The sequence below is a fragment of the Arvicanthis niloticus genome, chromosome 30 (assembly GCF_011762505.2).
Source record: "Arvicanthis niloticus isolate mArvNil1 chromosome 30, mArvNil1.pat.X, whole genome shotgun sequence".
In the NCBI taxonomy this organism is placed as follows: Eukaryota; Metazoa; Chordata; class Mammalia; order Rodentia; family Muridae; genus Arvicanthis; species Arvicanthis niloticus.
In genome coordinates this window covers 7,390,816-7,402,679 of record NC_133438.1, presented here as the reverse complement: position 1 = coordinate 7,402,679, position 11,864 = coordinate 7,390,816, and the positions used below count along the sequence as shown (strand labels likewise).

Sequence of the window (11,864 nt, the reverse complement as noted above, 5' to 3'; positions counted from 1 at the left end):
AGCTCCCTTCCCCTGAGCAGCAAATCCCTGCACACTCTGTGGACCAGTTGGTTCCTGAGGCAGTAGATGAAGGGGTTCAACAGGGGTGACACTGTGGTGTTGAAGAAAGCTATTCCTTTGTTGAGATCTAGCCTCCCTGTCTGCGTGGGGTTGAGGTACATGATGATGCAGCTTCCATAGGTGAGAGATACTACCAGGATGTGGGAAGAACAGGTAGAGAAGGCCTTGCTACGACCCCCAGTTGTAGGCATGCGCAGGATGGTGCTGATGATGCAGCCATAGGATAAGGCTGTGATCAATGTGGCAATGAGTAGGGTGCAGACAGCCACCAGGAAGGCCACCAGCTGCAGAAGCCTGGTGTCTGCGCACACCAGCTCCAGCAAGGGAGAGCTGTCGCAGAAGAAGTGGTTGAGGACGCGCGGACCACAGAAAGGGAGAGACAGCATCCAGGCAAACAGCCCAGGCAGGGCCAGGAGGCTGGCTGCCCAGCAGGCCAGCACCAGGCCAGAGCACACGCCGGGAGTCATGAGTGCTGGGTAGCGCAGTGGCCAGCAGATGGCCAGAAAGCGGTCAGTGGACATCACGGCTAGCAGCAGGGTCTCCGCGGCGCCCAGGGTGAAGTAGAGTATCATCTGGGCGAAGCAGCGGCGGCGGGAGATGGTCCCGCGGGCCGCCAGCAGGTGTGCCAGCATCTGTGGGGACACGGTGGAAGTGAATCCTACCTCCAGCAGGGAGAAGTGGCGCAGGAAGAAGTACATCGGGGTGTGCAGGCGGCGGTCTGCCAAGGTGAGGGCGATGATGAGCAGATTCCCCAGCAGGGTCAGCGTGTAGGTGACCAGGAGGACCCCGAAGAGGAGGAGCTGGAACCCCCGCTTGTCTGTGACCCCCAGAAGCACGAATTCCAGCACGGAGGTGCGGTTGGCCGTGGGGATGGAGGCAGAGGGCTCCATCTACAAGGGTTGCAAGATGTCCGTGTGGTCTCAGTAAACTCGGAAATGCAGGCGCAGTCAGTGTTACAAAGCGTAGGGCGGATCAAAGTCGGAGCTTTTAGAACAATGCTTGGAACATCTTGAACACGTGAATACCCTGTGAATGTGAGATCTCCCTAGCATTCTATCGCACAAGGATGGAAAATAATTTAGACCTCCATGGTAAGGTACTCCTTTAATGCCAGCACACGGGAGGTTGAGGCAGCACAATCAGGAAGGAGTTCAAGATTAGCCTTGGGCTGGAGAGATGATGGCTCAGCGGTTAAGAGCACTGACTTCCCTTCTAGAGGTTCTAAGTTCAACTCCTAGCAACCACAGGGTGGCTCACAACCATCTGTAACGGGACTTCTTCAGGTGCGTCTGAAGGCAGCTATGGTGTACTTGTATAAAGTAAATAAGTCTTAAGGGAAAAAAAAATTAACCTCAGTTACATAGGAAGTTTCAGGCCAACCAGGGCTATATGAAAGTCCATTTCAAATAGATAGATAGATAGATAGATAGATAGATAGATAGATAAAATTTTCTCACAAAATACTAATTTTTGCTTCAGATGCTTGCTAAGCACCGAATGAAAAGTTTGTTAATCCAGCTTGATAGACATGATGATCGAGAGACATAATTCTTTGCAGAGATTTTCCTTATATATGGACTGAGGCAATATAATTTGGAATTGACCAGGTAATAAAATGTTTCATTTCCTACAACTACCATGATGAGTATGTTTCTTTCTTTCTTTTTAAAAAAGATTTATTTATTTATGAATACAATGTATTCATATTATATATGAATACTTTGAAGTTGCCTTCAGACATAACAGAAGAGGTCATGGAATCCCATTACAGATGGTTGTAAGCCACCGTGTGGTTGCTAGGAATTGAACTCAGGACCTCTGGAAGAGCAGTCAGTGCTCTTAACCACTGAGGCATCTCTCCAGCCCCGAGTATAAGTTTCAATGGTAAGATGTGTTTTTGCTAAGAGCCTAAACCACTTTGTGTCATTTACTTTCCGATAGCCAGCACGTGGAGAGAGAGCCACGATGTCAGCCAGGGTTGGCTGCACACACTCGCAGTCTCAGAACTGGGATGCTTTCCTGTTTCTCTGAAGCACACTCCTACATAGCAAATGGATTGACTAGGGATCACAAAGCAGGAGAGGGCTGGGTGTGGCGATGCATACCTGCAATCACTTTTGATGCATGAAAGGTTGAGGCGCCACACCAGGAGTCTGAGGCTTAGCCTGAGCTACACATTGAGACTCTGCTGTGAGAATTTAATATATATATATATATATATATATATATATATATATATATATATATTTCCTGGAATTTCTCAGTCACCTTTATCAAGAAGGGGCAGATTTTCCACATGACAGGAAACGGGCTACAGAGAGAAAGTCATGAATCAAACCAGCCCAAGTGACAGAAATTCAGAGTCTTCAAAATGGAATAGACACACACATACACACACAGACACACACACATCAGACACCATAAGGTAGTGGTTCTCAATCTGTGAGTCTCGACCTCTTTGGTGGTCCAAATGACGCTTTCACAGGGATCCCATAACAGGTATTTATATTACGATCCATAGCAGTAGCGAAGTTGCAGTTATGAAGTAGCAATGAAAATAAATTGATGGTTGGGGGTCACCAGGAACTGTGTTAAAGGGTCACGGAATTGGGAAGGTTGAGGCAAGAGCAGGGAGGAGGGTCCACAGAGACGGACATGGGGAAGAGAGGCAACTGGAGGAAAACACAAAGCAAGGAGCCGTCAGAGTCAGTAGCAAAGGGAAGACACATACTGGAAGAAGACAGAAAACAAGAAAAACAAGACGAGAGGCACACAGAAGGAAAGGATCAGAAAGCCCCCAGGAAGGCAAGGACAGAGACAAAAGGAAGCCTTTCAGGTCCTTGAGAGACACTGAGCTATCCTGGTCTCCAGAGACACTGTTATTACAGCAGCCAGTGTGAAGATGAAGGACCTTGCCCTCGGCTCCCCCAAGGCCTCAGGCCTAGGGACCCAGAGAACGTCTCAATTTCTCACTCTCCTTATGGGAGTGATTAACTTGACTTCCTTCAGATGCTGCCCACGGGAACTTGTTTGGAGTCTCATTTTTATTTATTTTATTTATTTATTTTTAGAATGTCATGTATTGGGAGTGCTAGAAAATTGGCCCGTTGGTTAAAAGTCGTTGCTGGTCTGTTTTTCAGTGCTCAGTACCAGGTGATCTATCACTCTCCTCTGGTTCCTGCGGGCACTGGGCATATACATGGCATAAAGACATACATACATGCATTCAGTCAAAACACCTGTAATAAAAATAAACAAATCTAAAAATGCTTAAAAGAATACCTTTTATTTATTTTTTTGATAATTTCACACAGGTATTTACAATGTAGGTATATCTAGCCTTCACCCACTGCTCCCATAAACTCATTCACAGATCCTCCTCCCCCTTCCCTCCCCCCCACCCCCATCATGTTTTCTTCCCGGTTTGGTTTGGTTTGGTTTGGTTTGGTTTGGTTTGGTTTGGTTTGGTTTGGTTTGGTTTGGTTTTTCAAGACAGGATCTCTCTGTGTGTAGCCCTGGCTGTCTTGAAACTTGCGCTATAGGCCAGACTGGCCTCTATGAGATCCCCGTGCTTCAGCCTCCCGAGTGCAGAGATGAAAGGTGTGCATCACTGCCGCCCAGCTTGTTTGGTTTTTATTGTTTTGGTAAAGCACTGAGTCCAGTCAGGGTTCCCTGTTGGAATGCTAACTGATCTCATTCTCTTAATCTTGTGCTTGGAACCACAGAGGCTGAGAGTTCATGGGTTTATCAGCCCTGTCATACCCAGAAGGTGAATTCCAGACTACTCCTCTCTGTTCTCCAGAGCTTACCTTCCTTCCGATTCTGAGACATTCCCTGAGCCTTTGCGGGAGGGAGCCGTAGAAATGCCTGGTTTCCGGCCGAGCCCCCAGCAGTCACTTGTTCTTGGGACTTTGACCGATTGTGCGTTTCTACCTTGTCACCCACACAGGAACGAGGCTTTGTAGGTGAGAGTTAGGAGCAGTGTTCATCTACGGGTGTTAGCATAAATATTTAGAAGACAGTGTCACAACGGAACCATTTCCAAAAGATTTATTTATGTTATGTGTACCAGTGTTTTGGTGCGTGCATGGAACATGTCCAGTGCCCTGAAAGGTCAGACAAGGGCATCAGATGCCCTTGAACTGGAACCACAGAGGATGTGAACCACCATGTGGGTGTTGAGAATTGGACCTGAGTCCTCTGCAAAAGCAGCCACTTATCCCGTTTCTCTTAGTACACACATTTGAACCAAGCAACAGTCCTAGGTTCTTCTCTATGAACTATGACCTCCTAGAGACCTCCTAGGTGAGCACATCCCTGGCCCCCCTCTTTGAACTTTAATCTCTTTTCAGGCTCCTGAAGAAAGACTCGAGTGTATGTATGTAAGGGTGTCACAGGATCACTTTGTGATTTCTTTCCAATGTGACTGAATCTAATAAATCAGCTTTGTATTGTTAACTTGTCTGTTTTAATTGGATCCTTAAGGAAGAGTGGCCCAAACTGGCTTCTTGTGGCACAGACTGTAAATGCAATTTTGGTAGCACGGGTATGCCTGGCAACATGAGCTTTAAAATTAATTAGTTTTTTTTTTTTTTTTTGGTTTTGTCCTGTTTTGTGATGGTGTTTGTTTGTTTTTTGCCATCCCTAATCAAATAAATATACCTTCATTTGGCTGGAGAGATGCCTCAGCAGTTAAGAACACTGGCTGGCTGCTCTTCCAGAAGACCTAGGGTATACTCAACAACCACGTGACTGCAACAATCATCTGTAACTCCAGTCCCAGGGAACATCTCTTCTGACTGAGGAGGGCACTGCACACAAGTGGTGTTAGGCACCCAAATGTATATTCAGACAAACTATCGACAGACAGACAGACAGACAGACAGACAGACACACACACACACACACACTGAAAAAAAATTAATTGACACCCCCACGTCACCTTTGTTTAAACAAGCTAGGCCCTGTAGCTCATACAGCTACTCAAGAGGCTGAGACAAGAAGGTGGAAATGCCAAGCCCTGCATCGTCTGCAGTGAGTTCAAGGTCAGCTTCAGTAACTTCCCAAGACAATGTATGAAAATAACAAAGGAAAAGAAGGCTTGAGAGTGCAGCTTGGTGGAGTACTTGGCCTCAGCATGAGCATAACCCTGTGTTCAATCCCCCAAAATCCACAATACATACATACACAGTCACTAATAAGCATATCAATGGCAATGCCATTACACCGAGAGCGCAGTTTTGCAGTCTTATGCTCTGAATATCTTGGAAGAAAGCTCCCTTCCCCTGAGCAGCAAATCTCTGCACACTCTGTGGACCAGTTGGTTCCTGAGGCAGTAGATGAAGGGGTTCAACAGGGGTGACACTGTGGTGTTGAAGAAAGCTATTCCTTTGTTGAGTTCTAGCCTCCCTGTCTGCGTGGGGTTAAGGTACATGATGATGCAGCTTCCATAGCTCATCGACACCACCAGGATGTGGGAAGAACAGGTAGAGAAGGCCTTGCTACGACCCCCAGTTGTAGGCATGCGCAGGATGGTGCTGATGATGCAGCCATAGGATAAGGCTGTGATCAATGTGGCAATGAGTAGGGTGCAGACAGCCACCAGGAAGGCCACCAGCTGCAGAAGCCTGGTGTCTGCGCACACCAGCTCCAGCAAGGGAGAGCTGTCGCAGAAGAAGTGGTTGAGGACGCGCGGACCACAGAAAGGGAGAGACAGCATCCAGGCAAACAGCCCAGGCAGGGCCAGGAGACTGGCTGCCCAGCAGGCCAGCACCAGGACAGAGCACACGCGGGGAGTCATGAGTGCTGGGTAGCGCAGTGGCCAGCAGATGGCCAGAAAGCGATCAGTGGACATCACGGCTAGCAGCAGGGTCTCCGCGGCGCCCAGGGTGAAGTAGAGTATCATCTGGGCGAAGCAGCGGCGGCGGGAGATGGTCCCGCGGGCCGCCAGCAGGTGTGCCAGCATCTGTGGGGACACGGTGGACGTGAATCCCACCTCCAGCAGGGAGAAGTGGCGCAGGAAGAAGTACATCGGGGTGTGCAGGCGGCGGTCCGCCAAGGTGAGGGCGATGATGAGCAGATTCCCCAGCAGGGTCAGCGTGTAGGTGACCAGGAGGACCCCGAAGAGGAGGAGCTGGAGCCCCCGCTTGTCTGTGACCCCCAGAAGCACGAATTCCAGCACGGAGGTGCGGTTGGCCGTGGGGATGGAGGCAGAGGGCTCCATCTGCAAGGGCTGCGGGGAGTCTCTCTGAGTCTCAGTAACCTCGAAATACTGGGGCATTAAATTTCTGTCACAAAGAGTACTGGAGTTAAAGCACATGACATTTAGAACTGCGTTTGTAATATGGAAACACCGCACCAGAGTGAACTCCTAAATGCATTAAATGAAAATGATGGGAAAGTATCAGACTCCTGTAATGACACACTCGGGAGACTAATGGAGGAGGACTAGGAATTCAAGGACATCCTCAGTTACCCAGGAAATTGCAGGACAGCCTAGGTTACATGAGAGACTATTTCAAAAACCCACAGGAAAGGGAGAAGAAGACGGTTGAAGAGGAAGAAGAGAAGGAGGAAATAGCAGAAGAGAAAGAAGGGGCAAGGAGGAAGAAGAGAGGAAACAGGAAGTAGGAATAAGGAGAAAGAGAAAAGAAAAGGAGGAAGAGGAGGAGGAAGAGGAGGAAGAAGAGGAGGAGGAGGAGGGGAAGGAGGAGGAAGAGGAAGAAGAGGAGAAAGAGGAGGAAGAGGAGGAGGAGGAGGAGGAGGAGGAGGAGGAGGAGGAGGAGGAGGAGGAGGAGGAGGAGGAGGAGGAGGAATTTTGTTTCCTGGTTTCCCAAGCCGTTTATTAGGTACTGGGAAGAAACTTTGGTAATTCTCTTTGGTAGATTTGACAAGCCACTTAGGTGAGACTTGCTCTTTGCTCGGATTGTCTTTTTTTTTTTTTAATGATTTAATATATATATATATATATATATATATATATATATATATATATATATATATATCATTGCTCTTTTCAGGTACACCAGAAGAGGGCATCAAACCCCATCACAGATGGGTTGCTGGGAATTGAACTTAGGACCTCTGGAAGAGCAGTCAGTGCTCTTAAGGGCTGAGCTATTTCTCCAGCCCACTCGGATTGTCTTATGTATGAATTGAAAGGATACAGTTTGGAATTAGTCAATTGTTACAGAAAATTTCATTTCTTTGTGCACTGCCATGTTGCTTGCCTGTATGTTGGATGATAAAATCAGTGTTTATAAAGGCATTATGTCCTTGGAAGGTGGGGATGCATGCCTTTATTTCCAGTACGTGGGAGGCAGAAGCAAGTAAGTCTCTGAATTTGAGACCAGCTTGGTCTACAGAGAGAGTTCGAAGATGGCCAGACTACACACAGAAACCCTGTATCCAAAAACCAAAGGGTTGTTGGGGCGTGGAGAGGGAAAATATGCCTCACTGTGTAAACTAGGCTGGGTTTGAACTCAGAGATCCATATGCCTGTGCTTCCCCAGGGTCTAGGAGTAGAGGTGTGCACCACCATGCCTGGCTTAGGACATATGATCTTTCAGTTCCACTTGCTGAGTCTTTGTAAGTGCAGCCAGGACACAGGGGAAGAAACGGAATACAACCTGGGCGGGTGAACCACCTGCCATCTCAGTACTGGGTCGGCTGAAGCACGAGGCCTGCCAACTTCAGCACCAGCCTGAGTTACAGGATGAGTTCAACTCATCTGGGATACAGCGCGAGACTCAGTCTTGAAAGACAGAAAGAGAAGAGGATAAGAAATGGAGAAACAGGGAGACAGGGGTGGGGTGGGGGAAGAAAGGAGAGAGGAAGGGAGAAAGAGGAAGAATGAGAAGGGGTATGGGGAGGTGGCTCAAAGGGTAAAGTTGCTTGCTGCAGTACCCTACAAGCAGAATTGAAGCCCTAGGACCCATATGGTGGGACATGAGAATGAACTCCTCTAGGCTGTCCTCTGACCTCCACATGGCCCCTTCAATAAATATGTAAATAAATAAAACAAGAGAGTTTAGTTTCTAAAACAAGGAAGAGATGGGCCAGAAAGCCAGCTAGGCAGTTAAGAGGCTAGCTAGAGGACCCATGTTTATTTACAGCATCCATTTTGGGTGACTTGCAACCATCTCTAGCACTAAGCTCTGGAGATTTGACACACTACTTTGGATTCTGTAGGCACCCGCACTCACATGTACCCCCAACCCACACAAATACATAATTAAAATAAAAAAAAAAATGTCTTTAAAAATCATGAAAAGAAAGAAGGAAAGGGAAGAACAGAGGAAGGAAAGGAGGAAGGAAGATGGGAAACCCCACCCACAAACTGCTGTTCTGGGAAGACATTGCCACCTTCTGTAAGAGAACCACAGCAGGTTCTCTTACAGCTGGAGATGTGCAAAGACATGGGTTGACTGGCAGCAAAAGAAAAGCTGCGATTCTGAGCTACTGTGAGCCGCTGTATCACATTGGTCTACAGTGCATGACTAAGTCCTTCTTTGCTTTTTATGTGTCTGGTCTATCCAGACCAGATGTGGCAATCAAGATATAACAGGGTGCTTGAGTGCAAGCCACTCACTTCTTATTTCTTATATAAGAAGCCACTGTGCTTCTTATTTCTTCTAGAGCCAGGGTCTCATGTAGCCCCAGTTAGCATGGAACTCTCTATGCAGCAGAGACTGACCATTAGCTTCTGACCCTACCACCATTTTCTCCCAAGAGCTGGTATAGTAGGCCAGTACCATCGTGTCACATGGTCTATGGTGTTGGGAATAGAACCCGAGGCATTGTGCAAGCTAGTATTCTGCCAACTCAGCTTCCTTCTCAGCCGGTAAGCCAAGGTTTTAATGCATAGCTCACCACAGCTCCTCAGCAGATGATAATGAAGCGAACAGATAAGGAGCGCTCTCAGAAGAAGAAAAATAATGAGTATGAGGAGATGGGCCATTAAATATATTAATGAATGAATGAGAAAGGGAGGCTGAGGGATGACTCTGCCAGACTCAGACGCCTTTTATAGCTCAGAATCCTAGATATGACTCACTCCCAGCCTGTCAGAAGAACAAGAGCACTATGGGCCAGTATGTGCTTCAGGGTTCTCCTCAATCCATGACAAGGACATCAGCCCATCCCACAGCACCGTGGCTGGGAGGAAGTGGCTTTCCCTGACTGAGGCTCAGTCTCTGTTCCCTCTAAGGTGATACCAACACCTCTTTGGTCTTTACCATCAATGTATTCTGGCATCCTAACAAAACCATGGGTCTAAAGTAATCTATATTATAATGTGTGCTGCAAACAGAAGAGTTAATTCAGAGTTCACACTCTCTCTGAATTAGTGTGCTTGGGTTCTACCAGCTCCATCCTGCTAAAGATTTGCCATTCAAATCTGAAGTTGGTAGCTTGCCAAGAGGATGTGTCCAAAGATAACCAGGCTGCCTTCTCTACCTTGTCAAGACTTATGACAGGAAAACCATCCAAGGTGATCTGACTCTCCATTTCTCCTCCAATAACCCTATTCTAGCCTCAACTAAAAGATTATGGTGAGCCCTGCACAAGGCTCTCCTCCTCCACATCTTTGGCTATTTTCATCTGCTCTGTGGTCCCCAGCTTTCTAACAAATGGGTTGAATAGAGGCCACAAAACAGGAGAGAGCTGGCATGGTGGTGCAAGCCTATAATCATAGCACTCTCAATTGGGGCAGGATCATTATGAGTTGGAGGCTAGCCTGCGCTACACAGTGAGACTCCCCTCTGAAGAAAAGATTTTTACCTGGAATTTATTAGTGTCCTTTATCATGCAGGGTCAGAGTTCTGGTTCTGGAGTTTTCCACCGAGGCGAGTGACAGGAAAGGGGCTAAAGGGACAGTCTCCAAAGAGAAATGGGGACAGACACACAAAGACAGTCAGGCAGACTCTAAAAAGGAAGACCATGACAAGGACTGGAAATGGGGAAGAGAGGCAGCTGGAGATAAGTGGTCTAGAGGGCTAGAGGGAAGGAAAGATATAGATCTGAAATAAAATGCAACAGACATAAAAGCAGAGACACAGAGAGGAGAACTGGAAGGGACCAGAAGGGCAGCAGGCAAACAAAGAGAGAAAGAAAGGAACAAAAGAGCCTTGGAGGCCCTAGAGAGATATTGTTATCTCAGGGGCTAGGTCACAAGCCAGTGGGAAGGAGAGACCTTTCCTTCTCAGTTCCCCAATTCCTCAGGCCTTGGGGACAAAGAACAGGTGTAAAACTGCAGTCATTCTTAAGAGACTGATTAATTCAACTTCCTTCAAGCATCTCTCTGTGGGAATTTGTTTGGATGTTGGTGTTTTGGAGAGAGTTGAGGGTTCAGTTTTGTTTTCTCCGACAACTGTGTAGCCACGGATTCCATGCAGAAAAGAGACAGAGCAAGAGTGAGGCCAGGAGGCGGTGAAGGTGGAGCCAGAGGTCAGAAAACAAGTGTGTGTGATAGAGATCAGCTCTGCATAAGGCTGGACAAAGGTGAGGGGTCGCGAGTCAAGAGGAGAGAGTGTGAAGGATAAATGCACTGGTGACCAAGGAAAGTGCTAGAAGGAGACGGGAAAAAGGAACGGGGAGAATGAGGGGTAGGCTGGACATAGGCCGATCCCTGAGTTCAAGCCCATTCTGATCTACAGAGTGAGTTCCAGAACAGCCATGGCTGCAGAGAAACCCTGTCTCAAAAAGACAGACAGAAAGAAAGAGAGAGAGAGAGAGAGAGAGAGAGAGAGAGAGAGAGAAAGAAAGGAAGGTAGGTTAGCCGGGCAGTGGTGGCACATGCCTTTAATCCCACCCAGCATTTGGGAGGCAGAGGCAGGTGGATTTCTGAGTTCGAAGCCAGCCTGGTCTATAGAGTGAGTTCTAGGACATCCAGGGCTACACAGAGAAACCCTGTCGAGAGAGAGAGAGAGAGAGAGAGAGAGAGAGAGAGAGAGAGAGAGAGAGAGAGAGAGAAAGGTTAGGCAAAGGAGAGTAATGGTAGGAGGAACAAATGAAGTTGAGCGTTTGTGTTGTAAGAAGGTGAGAAAGCCCCTGTGGTCGGGAGCAGAGGTGGGAAGCAGCTCCTCTGAGAACAGATGTGGGAGGTGGGCATATGCAGAGCTGGATATCATTGAAGAAAAAGGTTTGTTACAGGAATGCAGAAAACATGACAATCAAATGGGTGAAGATGAGGTTACACTTTGGGGACAGTGCAAAGTAACACTTGGAAGAAAGGAAGACCCTGACGAGGAATAAACACATTCTAGATACCATGTATAGAAGAAGATCAAGGTACTGGAGAGATGGCTCAGGGTTAACGGCTCTAGAGCAGTGGGATTCAAGTCCCAGCACCCACATGGCAGCTCACAACTGTCTCTAACTCCAGCTCCAGGAGACCCATTGAACTTGGCATGAATGTGGTGCACATATCTGCGCATGCAGGCAAAGTACCTATACAAATAAAATAAAAGAAATACATCTTTAAAAAAAAAAATCCAGGTAGTGGTGGCACATGCCTTGAATTCCAGCATTCTGAAGGCAGAGGCAGGGACATCTCCGAATTTGAGGTCAGTCTGGTCTACAGAGAACGTTCCAGGATAGCTAGTGCTACACAGAGAAACACTGTAAACAAAAAAGATCAGCATTATTTGTTTGGCTGTTTATGTAACAGGGTCTCTCTATATAGTCCTGATGATTATAGAGCTGGATATGTAGGCCAAGCTGGCCTAAAATTCACTGAGAGCTGCCTCCGCCTCCGCCTCCGCCTCCGCCTCCGCCTCCGCCTCCGCCTCCGCCTCCGCCTCCGC

The 11,864-nt window shown here is 47.6% G+C and overlaps 2 protein-coding genes across 2 annotated transcripts in view; both read right to left on the bottom strand.

The window, feature by feature from the left end:
* LOC143440908 (olfactory receptor 6E1-like) overlaps window positions 1-3,283 on the bottom strand; it is a 6,010-nt gene extending 2,727 nt beyond the window's left edge. Inside the window, exons 1-2 of the mRNA XM_076927829.1 lie at window positions 2,166-3,283; window positions 1-1,389 (exon numbers count right to left, since the gene is read on the bottom strand). The exon at window positions 1-1,389 is cut by the window's left edge and continues 2,727 nt beyond it. Of these exons, the coding sequence (XP_076783944.1) occupies window positions 1-950 (950 nt within the window). The 5' untranslated portion in view covers window positions 951-1,389; window positions 2,166-3,283. The remainder of the gene's footprint in view (window positions 1,390-2,165) is intronic.
* Window positions 3,284-4,095: 812 nt separating this feature from the next.
* Window positions 4,096-11,797, bottom strand: LOC143440907 (olfactory receptor 6E1-like). The gene is made up of 2 exons (XM_076927828.1): window positions 9,841-11,797; window positions 4,096-6,347 (listed from the first exon to the last, which is right to left on the bottom strand). Exon 2 carries the CDS (start codon window positions 6,338-6,340, stop codon window positions 5,309-5,311), a length of 1,032 nt encoding a protein of 343 aa, XP_076783943.1. The 5' UTR covers window positions 6,341-6,347; window positions 9,841-11,797; the 3' UTR covers window positions 4,096-5,308.
* Between the last annotated feature and the right edge of the window lie 67 nt (window positions 11,798-11,864).

Excerpts from the sequence above, each read along its gene's own strand:
- LOC143440907 (XM_076927828.1), bottom strand. The coding sequence starts at position 6,340 with ATGCCCCAGTATTTCGAGGTTACTGAGACTCAGAGAGACTCCCCGCAG.